The 21869-nt window shown below is 40.9% G+C and overlaps 1 protein-coding gene across 1 annotated transcript in view; it reads left to right on the forward strand.

Annotated features, from left to right (window-relative positions):
• LOC145409598 (PAX3- and PAX7-binding protein 1) overlaps positions 1 to 21869 on the forward strand; it is a 67266-nt gene that overhangs the window by 35153 nt on the left and 10244 nt on the right. The window contains exons 9-12 of the mRNA XM_080279951.1: positions 2399 to 2522; positions 9831 to 10004; positions 13352 to 13520; positions 18432 to 18652. Coding sequence (XP_080136077.1) covers positions 2399 to 2522; positions 9831 to 10004; positions 13352 to 13520; positions 18432 to 18652 — 688 coding nt within the window. The remainder of the gene's footprint in view (positions 1 to 2398; positions 2523 to 9830; positions 10005 to 13351; positions 13521 to 18431; positions 18653 to 21869) is intronic.

The raw sequence follows: 21869 nt of genomic DNA on the forward strand, positions 1-21869 counted from the left end.
TACAGATACACCCTCACAACATTAGCTGGATTTTGATAATTATTTGCAGTCTTGAGTATTCTTAGTATTACTTATTATTGTTACTAGTATTATTTTTATGGTTGGTGGGGGGCACTCACCATCCGCACACGATATAATGTTGCCCTCGGGTGCCTGCCCTTTTGTCTCTTCATTCCTTCTTTCCATCCTCCTTCCTCTGTTTTTTTTTCCTCTATTTTTCCTCTTCTCTCTGTCTACGGGTGACTCTACACTGAGTGACAAGCCAAAAGGTTTCCTGTACACCAGGAAACCAATTACTACACTGGGTGGTAACTGTATAACCAAATTATGGCACCTGGTGGTTTAGTGAGCAATTAGGGCACTCCAATCAGATTGAGCCAGTGCAGGTTTATATCCAGGGGGTGGTTGGGGTTTATTGCTCATGTAATGCCACATAGGGATGAGTGAGGCTGGTCACTCTCATCTGAAATGTCAGGACCAACTTGCCCAGCCCCGGGCTCCTATGCTTCCCATGGGGCAACACTGTTGGATTAGATGGTGACGATGATGATTATTATTAACTGAAAAGGTAGTTTCATTGCCCAAACATAACTGTCACTTAGCACAACTTTCACTTGATAGTCATTTTTAAGAACACATTTACAGTGGTAAGTGAGGAATTACTGTTTGTTAGCCCTCCTTTTCCAACTGATTAATGTTTGCGTTGGAGACCAGCTGTTTTTCATGGGTCTGGTGGCATCATTGTGACTATTTTTTTCTTGTACATTTTACACTCTTTCTTTCTTTCCTTCATTCTTTACTATTCCTTCTGCCTATGGGTGACTACACTGAGAGACAAGCCAAATGGTTTCCTGTACACCAGGAAACCATTTACTATGCTGGGTGGTAACCATATAACCAATTTATGGCACGTGGTGGTGTAGTGGGTAATTAAGGTGCTCCAATCGGCTTGAGCCGCTGCGGGTTTATATCCAAGGGGTGGTTGGGGTGTATTGCACACATAATGTCACTCAGGGATGAGTGAGGCTGGTCACTCTCATCTTAAATGTCTGGACCAACTTGCCTAGCCCCGGGTTCCTACGCTGCTCATGGGGCAACGTAGGATTGGATGATGTATGTACAGTTTACAGTATAAGGGATACAGTATTTCTGAGTCATGCAAATCAATTTGAGCCACGGTGGACATAATGTAACAAAGGTTTCTAGTCTTTTATCTGAATGAATGTTCAGTTTTCTTATCTTCTGGATGAGTTGATTTGAAGTCCTAAGATTCTCTTATTGCCCCACCCCTCCCCCTTTTTTTTTTTTCCCCCCAAGTGCAGTTTGAGTAAAAATAAGTTTGATGCAGCTGAAAACCATGGATGGAAGAGTTAAGTGAACATAGTTTAGCCTTGAAACACACCACTTTTTTCACTCAATGCTGATCGCTTGGAAAGGCAGTTTTTCTTATATTTCTGTTTGACCTGTGTGTTCACTGTGAGGGCATGTTTTTCATTTCACTCAGACGACCACCAGGCAGTTTTATTTATTATTGAAGGAGTTACTGAAGGCTGTTTTCACCCTGAAATCATAAAGTCTCTGAGCTGAATAGAATTGTCCAGTAGTAACAAGAAAAAACTCAAAGTGCTAATGAGTATTTAGGTTTATGATAGAAAAATGTTCCTAAGTTAAATTCCTTCATAAATGAAATTATAGTCACGGCACGCGACTCAGAGGTTGCCATTATCATGCCCTGGCAACCTACCCGTCAACAGTGCGTCTAATTCCGTGTGTAATATGATACGCATGTCTTGTGTATAAAATGTTCTTGTATAATAATATTCGTGTATAATACATTTGTGTATAATAATATGATTCCTGTATAATATGATACAAAGTCAGACGCATTGGTTACAGGTAGGTCATCAAGGTACAATAATGATAACCTCAGAGTCGTGCGCCGCAACTATAGTACTGTACTTATTGTTTCTTCTGTATGATTACACCTGTTTAACACATTTGAATAGACAGATAATAAACATCTTCCACTCTTTATTTTTCCTTATGAGAAGTCAGCAAGACAGTTTCTCAAGAAATACTAATGTACATTGAATCCTCCCAGACTTCAGCATATAGTCTGTGTAGAAAATGGACACACTTAAAGGTTTATTTCAGCAGAGGAACACTTTTGGGAAGTAAAAGAGTTAAGATAAAACCATCAAGTACCAGTATTTCACTCCTTCCTGTAAGAAAGGAGGAAGGGGAGGTAAACTGACATCTTCATTATCATTCCAACCTCTTCCTCCCTCCTAAAGGTGAGGTGAGGAGACACTATATAAACCTGTTACTCAGTTACAGTTACCACTGTAATGCTTTGTAGATTGTGAGGCCAGACTAACATGGTTGATTCTCTCGGTAGGTGCCAGTGATCACTAATCTGGAGGATCAGGTGTATGCACTGTACAAGCAGCGGGCACAGAAAATGGTCCAGCGTAGGAGGCAGGATGTCAGGGACCAGAATGATGAGTTCTCACCTTTTGCAGGTGTGTATGAAGTTACTCTGTTTATCACAGGTCTTGCTACAAGCAACAGATGTCATCCAGAATATTACAACTGCCGTGAAGCTCAGGAGAGCTCCCATGCCTTAAATTTGTAGTTGTATACTGGTATATTTTTTTCCCCTCAGGAAACTGTAATGTAATTATCATTGTCATAGCTTTAAAAAGGTGCAATTCTGAAGACACACTATAAAACCACCAGTTTTACATGCAGACTGTGGCAAGTACTCTTCTGCCATGTTGGATTTATAGGATCATTTGGCTCCAAAGTAAATCTGTCACTAATCATTCGTCCCTACTAAACAACCTAACATGACAAGACAACCTAATTCAACCAAACACGACAATTTAACGTAACACAACTAACCTGAACGATTTGAGGACGAACGAGTTTCAGTTTTGAATGAACCCTTTGCTCTCTGTAGGTAGCCACCACCACCATCAACAAACCTAACTTTGTGCTCTTGACTAACTTGTTATTTTCACAGAATTTAGATGTCTTGAATGATCTATGCAATCTCGAGCAACTAAATTATGTTTCTGCAGAATCATAGTGTTATAAGTGAATTTACAATTATGAAGAATAATCCCTGTCGTAAAATATTCATTATTTGTTAATGGGAGCTCTCCTGCAGTTTGTCGGCAGCTTTTCCCATGGCCATGATAATGCATGTCTAAAACTATTTGTTTAAATTGATGATTGTACCTGCTGTAATGTAGGTGGAGCCCAAAAGTGGGGTAATACAGTCTCATTCACTTGTAGCCATTCAGTCTTATAATGTTTACAGTGATGTGTACAAAAGTTTGCTTATACAGGCAGTTTTCTGTAGAAGTCTGGTATGTGTTTCACAGCTCTTTCCATACAGTTGGAATTAAAAGTTATGGGAAATTGGGAAACCAGCTTTATTTGACAGTAGAAATATAGGTTGACAGTTTTCTCAGTTAAGTTCAGACAATGGCAGAAGCAAAATTACATTAATAAAGGCAACTTATAGCAAAGTCTTACTGTATCACAATAATCAGATCCATTTCTTACTATGCAGTTTGTCCAGATTGTTTCACCACCTGCTTGTAATGGTATATCAGTTAGGTTATCGATGTGAGGCACCCATATTTCACAGTGTTCCTTTTCTGATGCTAAAATTCTCATTCATTGCATCTTGTTACATTTTCCGCATAGTTCTTGACTTCCCACCTCTTCTTACTCATTTCATATATTCATTCATTCATTCATTCATCATCCAATCCTACAGTACTGTACATTGCCCCTTGAGGAGCGTAGGAGCCCGGGGCTAGGCAAGTTGGTCCTGATATTTAAGATGAGATTGACCAGCCTCAATCATCCCTGAGTGGCAGTACGTGAGCAATAAACTCCAAACCACCCCTTGGATATAAACCTTCACTGGTTCAATCCGACTGGAGCTCCGAAATTACCCACTAAATCACCAGGCACCAAGATTTGGTTATATGGTTACCACCCAGTGTAGTAAATGGTTTCCTGGTGTACAGGAAACCATTTGGCTCATCTCACAGTGTAGAGTCACCTACAGGCAGAAGGAAGAGGAAAGAATGAAGGAAAGAAGACAGAACAGGGAGTGTAAAGTCACCTGTAGGCAGGACGAGGAAAGAATGAAGGAAAGAAAGACAGACGAGGATGGAAGGAAAGAAGGATGGAGGAGAGGAAAGGACAGACACCCGAGAGCAGCATTACATCGAGTGAGTGGATGATGAGCGCCCCCACTTACCATGAAGATATATATATATATATATATATATATATATCGTTTCGTTTTTAAAGGCTCCAACATGCTTGCATGTGTCGGCCTTGGTCCCCTAATGGCGGCTCTCCATGCTGCACGATCCATTGCAGCCTCCCTGTTCAGTCCCTTAACCCTGAGGTCACACTTAATGACCTCGTCCCATGTCTTTCTCGGTCTACCTCTCATAACCCCACCCCCAGTATTAACACCTCTCACCTTCACCCAATTATCATCCCCCATCCTCTCCACATATCCAAACCATCTCAATCTACCTCTCCTCATCACAACACCAATACACTCCAGTCCCATCCTACCTCTCAACTCTTCCATCGTAAACCCAGTCCCTCCAGGCCTTGGACGCAGGGACGCATTGCACATCCACTTAATCATTGTCATTTCTGTACGTCTGAGCCGGCGAATATTTTCTCCTTCACTGTCCAGGTCTCTACCATACAGCATTACACTCCTAACACATGCTGCATACAAAGACCCCTTAGCACGTAGGGAGAGTCCTCTCAGTGTCAGGAGAGGCAAGAGCTCCCTAAACTTCTTCCAACCACTTCTCACCCTAGCCACAGAGCTAGCTCCAGCCCCACCTCCAGCACACAACATGTCTCCCAAATAACAAAACTCTTCCACACACTCAAGAGATTCACCAGCAAGTTCAATCCTTTCACATCTGACAATCTCCACCTGCTCACCCCGACATGCTGCACACATAAAATCAGCATTATCTCGCAGTCTACCTCTGATTCCACTACATCTCCTATGCACCCATTTATCACAAACACCGCACAAGATGGAATTACTTCCCACGCCCTTGTGGCAAACTGCACATGGCCACTCTCCCTCGTCTTTGACAGTACCGCCACCAACCCTAGATATCATCACTTTTGTTTTATCTGCATTTATCCTTAAGCCCTTGTGCCCCATACCATCTCTCCACTTCCTAAACCTTTCCTTCGCCTCCCTTTCGTTCTCTGCAATCAACACCAAATCATCAGCATACAACAATTCCCATGGGAGTCTGTTTCTAAAGTCACGTGAAAGGGCTTCAAGTACCATGATAAACAACATGGGACTCAAGACTGACCCCTGATGCACACCAACATTCACGGAAAACTCATCACTCAAATCTCCATTCACTCTTACCTGGGTGTGAGCACCCACATACATAGCCATAACCACCCTAACCAGCCACTCCTCCAAGCCAAGCTTTCTCATTGCCCACTTCACCACCTCTCTAGGGACTCTGTCGAAGACCTTTTCCAAATCAACAGAAACAAACTAAAGATTCCTTCTCCTACCAATATATTTTTCCTGAAGCTGTCAAACAATGAATATAGCATCAGTGGTCCCCCTACCTGGCATAAACCCAAACTGCATCTCATCAGTATTCACTTTTTCTCTAATCATACACTCTAAAACTCTCTCCATTACCTTCATTATCTGATCTAAAAGCTTTATACCTCTATAATTTCCTCTTTCCAGGGCATCACCCTTCCCGTTATACACACATATATATATATATATATATATATATATATATATACAGTATATGTGTGTGTGTGTGTATGGAGTGGAGAGGTATATGAGAGAGGGGGGGGGTGAATTAGGAGCAGGACAGTGAAATGGCGGGGAACCGGGTGACGTAGAGGTGATCTGTTTGTGTCCACCCCGTATAAGGGATTAAGGCATCTGGCAATAGATAGATAGATACGCTCAATCCTCAAGTACTGCAGGCAATAAGGACAGGACAAGGATTGTGATACTCAAATCCGTGCCACTCAAACAATATGTTTGTATAATGGTACAATGTTTTCTGGCAACGTTCCAAAACTCTCTCTTATACTCCTTACCATCTTACCCCACATAAATTACCCCCACTTATACCCACCTTCAGGTAAAACATTGAAAGAGATGTAACTCCAGTGCTGTATTGCAGTGCTAATATGCTGTCAGTGCACATGTCCTAATGCTCTACTGCGATTGTTAAACTACCCGGTGTGCTGTACTGTTTATGAGTGCAAACCCCCAGTGCTGTTTCTTCCCATCGATGCCAATACTTGGTCAGTACATACAATAGTACATATTGTACAATATTGTATTACTGTACCATACTGTATCATTATTGTTTTTATATGCTCAGTCTTCATCTTTGTTCATCCTAAAGTTTTCAGGATAGAGGGTCGAGACTAGTGATGCAAAAAAAAAAAAAAAAGTTATTTGGGTTCATTTAAAAAAAAAAAAAAAGTTTGATATATATATATATATATATATATATATATAAATTGTGTTGCTTATTGTTTTTTTCTCATTTCCCAGTATGAATATTTGATTATTCTTATACCATTTTCTATGCCAAAAGTTCATAATTTTGGGGGTCAGACATTAGTCAGACATTCTGACAGTCCTGGCAAGAGTAGAAATACAATAAATATTTCCCCTGTAACCTGTTTGAAGAAATTAACCAAGTTTCCTACTCCACATAAGAGGAGGTAGCAGGGCCAGGAGTCAGGACTAGAACCTCTGACAAATCTAACCTTCAGGCTTGATAACTGACTGCCTTATAATCACAGTGAAATTTCATTACACCTTTCTTAATTCTTGTTCTCATGACCGTAAGTATTTGAAAATACTGCTTCAGCCTAAGGCTCAAGCTGTATCAGTTTTTTGTACAAAGGACCTCTACAGTAAGTACAAATGGTTCTAATTCTATTACACATAAACTAGATTGGTTGAAGGAACTCATATATTGCTGTAAATTCCTGTAATAACCTTTAAAAGAAATATTTTTGCCTATTATTATTATTATTATTATTATTTTTTTTTTTTCATTTTTTTTTTTTTTTTTCAAAAGTTTTTAATTTAAAGATTCCCCCCCCCCCACGTCAAGACAAACAGAATGCCAGTATCCAGCTCGAAGCCGAGTGTTGAGTCAGATATGCAATGTCCGGCATTTAACGTTATTTGGCATAGGGCATGGCTGTGTTACGATGGATAATTGAGAGTTTATATGTAGGTACTGGTATGTGTATGTACACACATATACGCACGCGCGCACACAAATCGGACTTCTATAAGTTGGAAACCCCTGTAAGTCTTTCGCAGTTTTAGCTTGCTTGCAACTTGTGGGTAGTCAGTGGTTAACTGACGCCCTGCATTCAGTTAGTCTATCTGCCAACACAAATGTGTACACATCATATCATCCAAATGAAATAAAGTGAACTACCAGTGAAAAAGTGTAGTGCAAGCCTTAAAGGTAAATGTAATTGCTGTATAAGTTTAAAATAATCAGTCATGTTTTTCCTTTTCAGGTTTTTGTTATTAGCCTGGAATGTAGTGATTCTATAGGGAAAAATAAAAATCTTCCCAAAATAGCTGCCTGGGAAAGGTGTAAGTGCTATTTTCAACAGATTTTTAAAATTGCAGTAATGTTCAAATTCTGCCTAGCGATGCAAAGATCACAGGTAAGTCTGATTTACAGATAAGCCGAACAGACTTCAGCTACAGTTAGTCCAAATTTAGGAGGTCTTACTGTTATATATACTTAAACACACACATTCTTTGTCAGTTGCTATTTCCCCATTTTTATATATTCCCGTCTCCCTTCAGTATACACCACTCATTTCTCTTCATTATGCTTCAAGTACTTAAATTTCTCTTGCAGTGTACTTTATGATTCTTTCAGTTTCACACCACTTGAATGTTACATTCAACACTTTCATTCTGTCTCATTCCATAATATGTCAGGCCCATGCTTCTTACACACACAACAAAGCCAGTACTTGATATAATGCATTCAGACGTACTGATTTGGCTTTGAACTTTCTTTCATATTGCTCATCACCCTTAATCATGCAGTCTGAGGACATGTTTTGTTTTACTCTTGGTACATCCTGATGTTTTTATTCGGTGTAGGAAACATTTTTCACATTTAGAAGAATGATTGAGGTGCAAGGGGTCATCCCCAATCTGAACAGAATCATTAGGAGATATCTGACATAAACCTATAAGGTACATCATTGGTTTGAGTTAAATATGAATGCTTGAACAATAATACAGTAAACTCTAAATTATCCAGTGTACTGTATAGCAGGCAAAGAGATGTCAGAAAGTGACACATTGATGGAAGTTGATGTAATTTCCTCCCAAAGTTGATGTAACCCTTGTATAAAGCCCTGTAACTGTACTGTATTACTGTTCAAACAGAAAGACACCCCTGAATACTCTAATCAGCACGATAAAATGTCAGTGTACTGTACTGTACTGTGCACACACTTTACACCTGACACCCAGAGGCAGAGTTAGGCTGGGCAAGGCAGTTTAGCAAGACAGACAGAAAGAGGATAGACAGACCTAATCAAGTGTGAGGAAAGAGAGAGAGAGAGAGAGGTGAGGCATAAATGACAAATAAAACATCAGACAGGATGAAAAGTTCACCAGAGAGTATCCATCCATACATCCATCATCCAATCCTACATTGTCCCATGAGGAGTGTAGGAGCCTGGGGCAAGGCAGTTGGTCCTGACATTTAAGATGAAAGTGAACCAGAGAGTAGCAAGAGTATTTCTTGATACAGTAAATCCCGTATGGTTAGAGGCAGTTGTGGTCAGGTGTTGAGCAAACTTTGCTGCTGTATCCTGGAGTTGCACTGCCAGCACCATGACACCACTGCATCATTGCCAGTGATACTGCTTCAACATAGCCTGGTCTAAATCCCTGATGTTTGTGTCAAGCCATCATTTTCCATTGAAAATGCTAGGATTTTTGCGTATGTTCAGTTCCATACAGCAGAATTTGTTCTTGTTCCTTCTTGATGTTCTGCAGGGTCAGATGAGGGACACAAAAAACTCAGCTGCCAAACTCACTGCCCACCTTTTGTCCAGTTTCCAGATAATCTCCCACTTTTTATTTGAGAGATAAGACCTTCTCGGCACCTGGCAGGTGGAGGTGCCATAACGATACATGCTAGCAGAAGCCATGAGGCTAGCATGACATGCAGAAGGACAGGGATGATGAAAAACATGGCAGACTCTGTCTATAAAGCACAGCTGCCACATGGTGTTAGAGTACTGGAGAGAGAGCACAGAACAGCTGCCTTGGGGGGATGGGGGTAACCAACATGTCATCTACAGTATTTTGGGCGAGAAACACAAGGGAGAAAAAGAGAGTATGAAATGTTTTGCGGAGGAGGAATATATGTACATTAAGTGTGTTTAATACTGCATATGAGAAGAAAAAAGATGGGGACATACAGGTAACAAGAAACTTCCCAAATTTGCCAACATCAAAAACAGTGTCTTGGTGACAAGCCTCACAGCATTGAATAGTTTTAGTGGTGGGACCCTTAATGAATGGTGTGGATTTTGATTTTTGGGCTTCCAGTGCAATTTTAAAAATTCAGCCCCATTTGCTGTGATGGATAGTGACACCTGCTGGAGGATGAGCCAACAGATAATTGAAGGTTTAGTGTAATTTGGCTCCATCCACCTTACTTCAGTTGGTAAATTGTTTGAAATTATTATACCAGGCAAAGGTGCAGCAGGTGATGAGTATCGTACCAGGCGTGCAGCGGAGAGGGAAGGTCGGAGAACTCGGCGACGGCGGGAGAGGGAAAAGCGTGGAGACACCGGACACCATGACGGCATGTCCACTGATGATGAGGAATCACAGTCAGAGATACAGATGATGCAGACAGAGCTTGGTGAGTCCTTATCTGACATCTAGACAGTAATGTAGAATGAGTTAATTGAGACACCAGTGCCCTCTTCATTATCATCATCATCATCATCATCATTGTCCTCTTAATCTTCTTTTCTACCCAGGTTTAGTGGGCAGTGTCAATGAAACATGGGGGGGGGGAACTTGCATGAGCAAAATTATCAACAGTATTTTATGGCCAGTGAAATAGGCCAGACACTCATCCACACCACTGAAGCCCCAGAATCCTAGCATTGCCTCAAGACCCCCCCAACCCCTTTGTATATACTGTGTATATATATATATATATATACACACACACACACACACATCTGTCAGATAGTCAGCCAGTCAAGTGATCAGATTGATGCCTTACGTGTAGTTGTAGAAGAAAACAAAAAAATGCCTAAGGGAATGTTTCCATTGTATGTACATAATACAGTAAAATCTCTATAGAACAGACTTCAGTAGATCAGAATTCACTTTTATCGGAATCGAGGAGCTACCGGACTAAATTCTTATGTATTGGAAAAAGTCTGAGAAAGCCAGAAGCAGTCCGGACTGCTTGACCACTTCCGCTATATTCACCACAATAAGGTAAATAAAAGCTTGTCTATCAGTGTACAGTACAGTATTATTATGTACATGTACCATTTTATTATTATAGTGAATGTATAATACAGTACAGTACTGCAATGGTAGTGAAAAAGGTTGACAAACCGTTGGTGGGATCCGGATTAATATCTGATACTGTATATTGGAAAAAGTCTGGGTTAGCGGGGGAAGTTCAGATGTCATTTATTGGAATTTCACCCCAATTAGTCCGTTTTAGTGAGGTTTTACCATACTGTATCATCCTCATGATCTTAACTATATTTCCCACTTAAAAGAGGATGGAGTGGATCTAGAAATAGGTAAGTAACAGCATGAAAATAGGAAGACTGTCAACAAGGTGCCTAGTAAAATGAGCCATTCATCCTGACACTCATTATTCAAAACCATAATGTCAAAATCAGTTACATATGATTGTACTCTGTACACTCACATAATTGCTTTTAAGTTTTGATTTATGCAGAAGCTTGTAGTGGTGGAGATTATAGGCAGTGGAAATTACAGGCTAAAGATGATTGTTCCGGGGTTGACCATTTACATACATGAAAGTGAAGTGCAGCATTATAGTGAAGAGAGGGAGGTTGATTAGAAGGAACCAGTTAACCCGCCCCATCCCGACCGCTTTTCCACCACTGACTCCCCCCAGTCCCGACCATTTTTGGAAAAAAATTTTTTTTTGGCTCAAACCTCCGCTTTTGGTGAGAAACATCGAAAATTCATAGAGAAATCGCTCACCTGAGGTTTAAAATACTCGATCCAGGTAGGAATACCTCCTTACCTTACAGGGTTTTCTATCAGGCTGGCTGCAAAGAAAACGAGTTCTATGGGAGGATAACTATTCCACACCACTCATAAACGGTACTTATACCTCATACCAATTAATCTGGCCAGGCATGTATGGCAACACTGTTCCTGCCGAGATTCTGATTGGCTGGAGGTGTTTGTTCGATTTCGTTGTTGCCTAAACTGATACTCTTTTTATTATCAGATGTGATACTAAGTTTGTCGACAACACAATCGTCAAAAGCAATAAGAAATCCGATATATACTTAACAACAATGAAATTTTCGTAGGAAGTTAGAGATATGAGTCAACAAAGTATTATGATAGTCCAAGTAAAGGTTAGCATTCGAACAATTCCTTTAAATCTCTGACACTCCGTAGTATAACAGAAAAATTAAGGAAACCTGCTTAATCTAAGTGTTGGTATAACACATTTAAATTTTAGGATCTGTCCGTATTGTGATAATAGAGGAGATATAATGAAATAGTTTTCCTTTAGCCTACTTTGATTTTTGCAATTTTTTCAAACCTCCCTCCCCACAGAACTCGTCTTTTCATTAGAATTTTCAACTATTCAGAGTTGTGGCACGATTTAAGGGTGCGGACTGATCTTATAATTTAAAATTGTGTTATACCAACGCTTATATTAAGCAGGTTTCCTTAACTTTCTGTTATATTATGGAGTGTCGGAGATTTAAAGGAATTGTTCGAATGCTGACCTTGACTTGGACTACTATAATACTTTGTTGACTCATATCTCTATCTTCCTGCGAAAATTTCATTGTTGCTAAGTATATAACGGATTTCTTATTGCTTTTCACAATTCTTGTCGACAAACTCAGTATCACATCTGATTATAAAGAGAGTATCGGTTTAAGCAACAAAGAAATCGAACAAACACATCCAGCCAATCAGAATCTCGGCAGGAACAGTGTTGCCATACATGCCTGGCCAGATTAATTGGTATGAGGTATAGTTATTTATTTGGTACGAATTTATATGTAGTACAAGAGTATGTTGGTTTTCAAACGGTAATATAGGCATTATAAGCATTGTTTCACTCACTAACTCATCACCATTCCTGACCTTTTTTTGCCACATTACCTGATCATCATTTCTGACTGTTTCTTCCTCTAATGTTTGTCCTCCACATTGTCATCGATTGGGGAATCACTCTGGCCCTGAATTTGATACCGTGGCATGACATGGCTTTACTGGCCAGGTCACTGATAACAGGTGAATTGCAGAGAAAAGGGCATGCAGGGGGGGGAGGAGGTCATGCTGGGTAAGGCATTGTCCTTGCCTGGCATCTTGTAGAGGAAGGTGTCCCGTGTATACGTACCAAAAATCACTCGCGAAAATTGAAAATTGTCCAAATTAGGGACCTTGCAATTGATTCGCGTTTATGTACGTCGACGGGATTTGCAGTGACAAAACGTGTGGACGTTAATTCACGCCGTGGGTTAAAGACAGAGTTGATGAGATGAAAATCTTTGACTCCACCATGTTTAGAAGTGCTTCTTCCTTCACCAGCAAATCTGTTTCATTACCTGTATCACCTTGCTCTAGTGCTGTAGCTAACTTTACAGTGAGTGACAAGCCAAATGATTTCTTGAAGTTCAGGAAATTGTTTACTACTTACGTTGGTTATAACCAAATGAGAGGTTTGTAGATTAATGGATTAAAGCACTCCAACAAGATGTGATCCATAAGGATTTAAGCATGGGGGGTAGGTGGGATTTATTGCTCACATGATCTTGCTGAGAGACCAGTGACTGGTCACTCATGCCATAAATGTCTAGAGTAGCATCTTATCTCTTGGGCCATACTCTCGTGATTGGGATGGAAAGGAGTGTGATGGATAAATAGATAGATAGAAATTAATGATTCATTCTTTCAGGGCTGAAATTATACAGAGTCTCGTTATAATGGGAGTGTTAATCTTATGCTTCTTAGAACACCTTGGCCTGGAGGCACGCAAGGTGTTTGAGGATGTTGAGGAAGACTTCTCTCAGCTGAAGCGGATTATGTCGTGGTTTGAGGAGTGGCGGTCCCAGGACCTACCCACCTACTGTGATGCTTATGTTGCGTACAACCTTCCAAAGATATTCTCACCATATATAAGGTAAAGTATTTGCTGTTAGTAAAATTTACAGGAATCATTGTTTAAAGTAAAGTGGAACTGCAGTTAAAGAGGCACAATAATTAACTACTGGCTACCAAAATGTTATCCTTGAAAAAGGAGAGGAAGTTGTAGCATTGCATTCCACAGCACTGTGGCAAAAATTAAAGCATCAAAAGTAGCTACTACCACTGTACCATGCAACTTTAAATGCAGATTTAGATGTGAATATCATAACCACTGAGCCACTGTAGCTTATAGACTGTATACCGTATGGTATGTTACCCTCATCATCAATCATCATCGTCACAGCCTTCTTTCCACTCTATTTTAGAATTATTTTATTACTTTTTTAATTATGTCTGGACATTGCTACTCCTCACCATGTCCTAGGGTGGGAAAGGGGGTCCAGATGATGATGATGACTATGTTTATTAGTATTTTTCTCTCTATAAATATTCTTCACATTACCCAATAGGTCGAACCAGTTCACTGATTTATTTATAAAGGGCCTAACATGCTTGCATGCATTGGCCTTGATCACCTAATAGAAGCTCTCCATGCTGCTTGATCTCTGACAGCCTCCCTATTCAAACTTGTACCCCTGAGATGTGAATATCATAACCACTGAGCCACTGTAGCTTATAGACTGTATACCGTATGGTATGTTACCCTCATCATCAATCATCATCGTCACAGCCTGATGATAGAACAGATTTGCCTCTTACAACCCTAACCCCAACATTCACACCTCTCACCTTCTACATCCAGTCATCATCCTCCATTTTCTCAGCATGCCAAAACCATCTCAGTCTACCCTTCGTCTTCGCATCAATACACTCCAGTCCCATCCATTCTCTCAACTCCTCAATCATAATCCTAGACCCCCCCAGGCCCCACAATCAAGGATGCACTACACGTCCATCTAATCACTGTCATTTCTGTGTGGCTGTGAAGACAAGATATTTGTTCTCATTTTTAGCTGTAGCTTGCATTTCACATGAGGTAGACAGATGAGGCTGGCACCATTTGATTTGTAAGTAAATTGTCTGAAAATAGTTACCAGAAGAAAATAAATACAGAGAAACAGTTTTGGAGAAATGTGGTAGGTGGGAGCCCCCATCATCCACCCACTTAGTGTCGCTGTACTCTGTTTTAGGGTAGCTCCACATTGAGTGGCAAGCCAAATGATTTTCTGTAAACCAGGAAATCACTTACACCACTGGGTGGTAACCTTATAACCAACCAACACGTGTTCCCTACGTGACGGCAAGTGGGTTAGTAGAAGGTTAGTGCCCCTCCCTGGAAAACAACTAACTAAAATTACCGTACAAACAAGAAGCTTCGGACCAGGACTGACCAACTGGTGACGACTAAGGACTGAACGAAAGACATGGTATGGATTGTGACATGAAATTTAAGGAGTGCGAATGATGAGGTGGAAGAGAAAGTGATTTTCCAGGTGCTTGAGGGTGCAAAAGTGGACATATGTGGAATAACTGAGACTAAATGGGAAGTGAGAGAGTGGGAGTAGGATGGGGTATATGCACAAAAGTCAGTGAGAAAGAGAGGGCAAAAGGAGTGTGTATTGTTGGGTGGGAGAGATGGAAGGAGAATATAAGAGAGTATGGATCAGGTGGCTCAAGGATTGTGTGGATAAGATTGAAAATAGGACTACAAATATTGGTGATTTTGTGTGTGTGTGTGTGTGTGTGCACGTGTCTGCCAATGCAAGATTGTGCAAGTAGAGTGAACGAAGAGTTCTGGGTAAATGTGGAAGTGTGTACGGAAAAGTCTGAAAGGAATGAGAGTGTTTTTTAGTGGAGAAATGAGTGGAAAATAAAGGTGAACGAAATGAGTACAAGCATTATCATGGCATAAATTTATTGAGTGTGGTAGGGAAGCTATATGGAAGAATTATTATCGAGAAAATACAAGAGATATCATAAGTTCTAGTGAGTGATGAACAGGGTGGCTTTAGAAGTGGCAAAGTTTGTATGGATCAAATATTAGCAGTAAGTCAGATAGTGGAGAAGGTTTGTGAGTAGGACATTAGGTGTTTATGGCATTCATGGATCCGGAAAAATCTTATGACAAAGTAGACAGAGAAGGATTGTGGAAGGTTTTGCTCTTGTACAGTGCAGATGCTAAGCTGTTCGGTGCCGTCAAGAGTTTTTATAATGGTAGTGAAGCATGTGGAAGGGTAAATAGGCAACTAAGTGAAGGGTTCACGATCAGTGTGGGCATGCGACAAGGTTGTGTGATGTCCCCATAGTTGTTTAATATATATATATATATATATATATATATGGATGGGGTCATGAGAGAAGTAAAAAACATGAGTAATGGAGAGAGGGATGGTGTTGGTAATGAATGTTGATGGATGGAATATCTTAAATTTGTTGTATGCTGATGATGCAGTACTATTTGCAGATACTGTACCAGACAAGAACTTGGTAGACTTGTCCAGAGTTTTGCTGATGTCTGTAAGCGTTGTGCCTTGAGAGTAATTGTAGAAAAGAGTAAAGTGATGGTTATTGAGAGAAGGTGACTTCCAGTGACATGTTACAGTGAATGGAGAGAGACTGGAATTAGTGAGAGAATTCAAATACCTGGGTACAGTGATAGAAAAGAGAGGAAAATGTTCAAAAGAAGTGGAAAGTAGAGTGACACAAGGAATTAAAGTAGCTGGTGCAATGAAAGCCTTGATAAGAAACAGAGGCTTGAGTGTTGTGACTACATGAGGCTTACTTGGAGTGTTAGTGCCAACTTCAACATATGGATGTGAGACTATGGTGTGGCATGAAGATTAAAAGTCAAGGGTGAGAGCAGTGGAGATGAGACTGCTGAGCAATGTATGTTCAGTACAGAGTGTGCATAGGATACGAAATATTGTGCAGCGTGAAAGATGTGGAGTGAAGAGTCTGTGGACACCAGAATTGAAGAGAGTGTACTGAGATGGTATGGTCATATGAAGAAAATGGTTGAAAACAAAGTGGTGAAAAAGGTATATGTGAGCGAATTTCAAGGACGGAGGAGGCGAGGTAGGTCAAGGAGAAGGTGGAGGGATATGGTGAATGAGTGTGTGAAGAAGAGAGGTATGAAAGTCAGTGAGGCTAGGGGACTGACAAGAGATCAAGCTGGCTGGATGAATGTTGTGAGAAGAAGTGCATGATCAGGGATTTGGCACCCCATTTTAATGTGACAGCATTCGGATTGACTCATATCGAATACGTTTACATGAAGCTGCAGAATGTGGTGAATGTTTTTAGCATATCAGATAGAGGCAGGATTCCGAGGGCTTGAATGACGAGTGGATGGAAGCTTGGCCCATTGGATTGGGCAAATTTGGGCTGTCTGGACATTGCTACTCCTCACCCTGCCCTAGGGTGAGAAAGGAGGTCTGAATGATGATGATGATTGAAAGCTATTTACAGGTGGCCAGGATCCCCGGTGTCAATGTTCATCCACTCCTGAATGTTCTGCATTTGCAGGACATTTAGCAGAGTTGCTACATTTAGCAGAATTGTTTCTGCTATACGTAGCATAGGAAAACAATATTTTTTTCCGCTACGTCAAGCATGCTGCTAGATTGCTCTCCGTTAAATCGAGCATGTCTATCCATCTGTAGCCCAGCGCCCTAATCCTGTAAAGGGTAGCCGCAAACAAAACACTCCAAGTCGCTTTGTCACCCACCATTTAACTGCCCTCCCCCCAACTCACTCCCCCCTCCCTCATATACCTCAGTTCCATCCCTCCACCTCATCCTCGGTCTTCCCCTCCCTCTCCCTACTTCACCTACATACACCCTATTAGTAAGTCTTTCATTCTCCATTCTCTCCACATGTCCAAACCACCTCAGTGTGTTTCTCCTAATTTTCTCAACCACATCCACCCCACAACGTTCTTTCACTTCTTCATTTGAGCATGTACCATATATATATATATATATATATATATATATGTATATAATCATCGTCATCAGCCATAACTAGTCCATTGCTGAACAAAGGCCTCCCCCAATCTTTTCCACGAATTCCTTGACTGAGCCAATCTTTGCCACGTTTTCCCTGCAAATTTTTCTATCACATCTCTCCATCTCCTGTCTGGATATATGGAGCCTCTGTGGTACAGTGGTAAAGTGTGCATTTTCGTACACTGAGGAACGAGGGTTCATTCCATGCCAAGGTAAAAAACTTTGGGAGCGTTCTTCTGGCCACGTACTTCATTGGCATACACAAGGGGTGCTGTGGTTGAACCAGTGTCACATACAATAAAGTTTGCTTGCACCTAGCCGGCTTGCGCGGGATGATTACACTTGGTTCACAGGCTACACACACATCCAAAGCCACTCCAATACAACAATTACACTTACAAGCACTTCTCACCCTGCATACAATCTCTACTAGACAGCCTAAGCCACTTGGTAGAGATACATTTGCTGTATCTTCCCCACTTCGGTAGGGATAGGCCTGTCCTGCAGTGGACAATCAAACGACTGATGAAATGAGAAAATGAGATGAGAGAGAGAGAGATATATATATATATATATATATATATATATATAATGTATATATGTATATATATGTATGTATGTATGTATATATATGTATGTATGTATATATATATATATATAGATATATATATAGATATATATATATATGTATATGTATGTATATATATATGCCCAGAGAACTTTATTCACCATAAAGTATCCCTTTGAACTTAAGGGATTAGGAACAGACTTCATGCACCTCCAGTTCTAAACACTAGCCTAAGTAGAATAAAGCACTCTGGTAGCAGCAATAATATAAAACGTACTCCATTGGATTGAAAGGGTTATTTACTGTGGAATAGATTTTGAGTGCCAGCTATAAAAAACTAGTACTGTAATGAATTAATTTCTCCCACTAGATTACAAATGTTGCGCTGGAACCCACTCATGAAAGAGAGTGACAGCAGTGGTGGAGGCAGTGGTGGCTGCAGTGGAGTGGAGGTGGAACGCATGCATTGGTTTAATCTCCTCCTCTTGTATGGTAGTGCGGGAACTGATGATACAAAGCAGCTGAAAGAGGACCCTGATCGTTATCTTATGTCTTACCTTGTTGAAAAGGTGGTCTTGATTAAACTTAAAGGTCAGTACTTTTTATTGTATGTAGCATGTGAAGCCTGTAAAGGTGGTGGTTGGGGTTTGTTGATCATATAATGTTATTCAAAGGCTAACAGTTGGTCATTCTCGCATTAAACAAAGGACTTAGTAACCTAGTGCCAGGCTGTGTACCTGATGAGTCACTAAAGTATGAGATAATGGATAGATGCATGTATAGCAGGAGTTGCATGTATCAAAGTAGTACTGTAATTTTTAACATGAGTGTATGTTTCTTGCCTTATATGGTACTATAATTCAGAAACCGTTATAACTCAAGTATTGGTACTAGCAAGAAAAAAATCAGGAATCTGTTGCTTATTATCTATGAAAGCATTTTGTTTTAAGTGTCCGAATAACAGATTTAGGAATGCTGTGTACCTTTTAGCAGTGATAGTAAGCCTAGTAATTGTACTGTAAACTCTCAATTATTCGGCGTAATTCAGCCAACCCCCATGCTGGATATTACATAAGTACCCCAGACAGCCATCCATTTGGCATCAAGCCAGATAATGTGTTACTGTCTGTCTCAACCCTCTATTCTAAAAACTTTCCTCCAGTATTACCAATGAATTAAAGATTTAAATGAAGCATGAAGTACAATACAGTGTTGATACAGTACATGTAGTACAGTAACACTGTACATAATCATGCTGTGCCCACATAGTGTCGGCGTTGATGGTGGGTAGATATGTAAAGGTACGTCCTCACCTTACAGTAGTCATAGCACTAGGACACAGAGCACTGGGGGGCCGCTAGGTTAGTCAAAACACTATGGCAATGAGCAAGGCATGGGAGGCCACAGGCTAAGTCACAGCACTTGGGTTTAGCCACCACGTGTATCACAAGAACAGAGCACACAGATATGTCCTCACTGTATGGCATCTACAGAAGAGACTGAGAGAGTGGCGATAGGCTCGGTGGGCCAGTCACGCAACTCACTGTGCTTGGGTGGTGCGTTGCGGGGTCTGCCCATGCCGATTGGGTTCCATCTCTCAGCTGGATGATACACCTCACTGCCGGAAAGTGCATAATACTGCTGATTGCTTCCTGTTTCTGAGCCAGATATTGCTTATTTTTGTCAGATATCGTTTTAATAGAGCCAAACAAAAAGCACTGGGTATTGCGTTGGGACTGGTATTGCGAAGATGAATAATTGAGAGTTACTGAATGTTAGTTACCCTAGTTTGTTTTTACTCCTTTTTACTGTGATGTAGGTTTTTGGAAATCTTTGTCATGAGTAGCCATTAGTTTAGGTTAGAAAAGAGAATGAGAAAGTGATAAACAGAGTTTAAGAAAAGTATTGATATGATCTTTATAAAAATAAGTAGTAGGTAGGTGGGGTTGCCTATAATCTAGTCACCCATTGTGGTGTTGCCTTACGGTCTCTACACTGAGTGACAAGCCAGATGGTTTCCTGTACCCAGGAAACCATTTACCACACTGGTGGTAACCATATAACCAGGGTTTTGGGCTGGGTTTTGTCTCCCAGATTCTCCAGTTTAAAATCACTTAATCATGGCAGATGTTTTGGAGAGCCTCAGAGGGCCCAATACCGTCCTAAGGCTCCAACCAAATGGGCAGATTTGCATGACCGATTTGAGAGGTGTGAATGAGGAGAGCAAGAGGGTGGAAGTAGTGAATGTATTCAAGAGTGCGAGGTATGCCGTGATGGCATTGTGTGAAACAAAAATGAAAGGGTATCAAGTGGAGGAGTGGGAGGGTGTAAAATATGTAAGGTCAGGCATGAATGGGCGAGGAAAATGCAAGGAAAGAGATTCTTTGTTGATGAATGAAGTCTGGCGGAGTGGAATGAGAGACTAGAAATGTGTCAGCTCGAGATGTATATACTGTATGTCAAGTTCAAGTTTGAGAAGATGAAAGTGGCAGTGACTGTAGCATATGCACCGTGTGATGACAGGAATGAGACAGAGAAAGACAGTTTTCTGGGATGAGCTGGATGAAGCAATAGGAGAAATGCCCAGGAGTGTTTATAATGGGCGACATGAATGGGAGAGTAGGCACTAGTCCAGTGAATGATACAGTGGGTAATAATTGAACACCACTAGAGAATTACAGTAATCCCTCCAGTATCCGATGTAATACAGTAGAGCCAAAGGCATGTCTGGAAGTTGGGTTTGCCGGAAATTGGGAAAATGCCTCCTGAACAGGTACTTTTGGACCCGAACCCAGCCTAACTCAGAAAACCACCAACATAACTCCCTACCGGACAAGCGTAGCACCTATTTAAGACCCTTTTCACGTAAATAAGGCACAGAAATCATGAAATAAATGAAAAGGAACCTGAGAATGAGGAATTAGAAGTGGGTATGGAAAATATTAAACAGTGTACAGGGTACTTACAACATGTCTGTGGCTGTTACGAAGATTAACTCACCTCCTCTAAGGCTCTGGCAGTGGTGAAAATCCTCTTGAAGCATGTACAGTAATGCAGTGTTGTGCTGCACTTAATCCTTTGCACTGTGAGTTATAACTGTTTAACACTGCACATTCTGTTCTTACTCTGCCACGCCAGTTGCAGCACGTCAGTGTTGCTGTCTGCACTTAATCTTTTGCGCTCTGAATTCTAATTTCTTAACACTGTGCAACACTGTAAATTCCCGTGTGGTCTAGTGACGAGGTATTGCAGTTTATTCCCTGTTTATTAAAAAAAAGGAGCACGTGCGACAGCCATTGCGACAAGTTTCTAGTCACGATGGTAGTTAGGCAGGAACTGGGGAAGGGAGGAGGAAGCAGGGGCCACTCTACTTCATGCGAAAACAGTTCACAGTGTGGTTGAATAAATTTCAATTTTTTGGGGGGAGGGGGGGTTCCAAAGTCCCAGGCCCAAAATGTCTGGACAGTCGGGTGTCTGAAGGACATTGTGTCAGGAAAGGAGGTTGTGCATTTGGAATTCTTATTTCAAACACAAAGATGCACATAAATATGTATGGTTTAGAGGGAATGGAGATCGTATTGAAAGGAGCCTTATTGATTACGTACATGTAGAGAAATTGACACTGGGAAGTGTTGCTGATACGACGGCAGTGAGAGGACGATGTGGAGGTTTGTCAGATCACATGATTGTGGTATGCAAGATCAAATTGAGAGGAGTGAGGTGGACCAAGAGAGAGAGAGAGAGAGAGAGGAGCAGTCAGGGAGAGAGACTGGAAGTCGAGATGCTGAGGATCAAAGAAATGGCAGAT

Source organism: Coenobita brevimanus, chromosome 82 (assembly GCF_032717465.1).
Source record: "Coenobita brevimanus isolate Jiangsu-jjx chromosome 82, ASM3271746v2, whole genome shotgun sequence".
Classification (NCBI taxonomy): domain Eukaryota; kingdom Metazoa; phylum Arthropoda; class Malacostraca; order Decapoda; family Coenobitidae; genus Coenobita; species Coenobita brevimanus.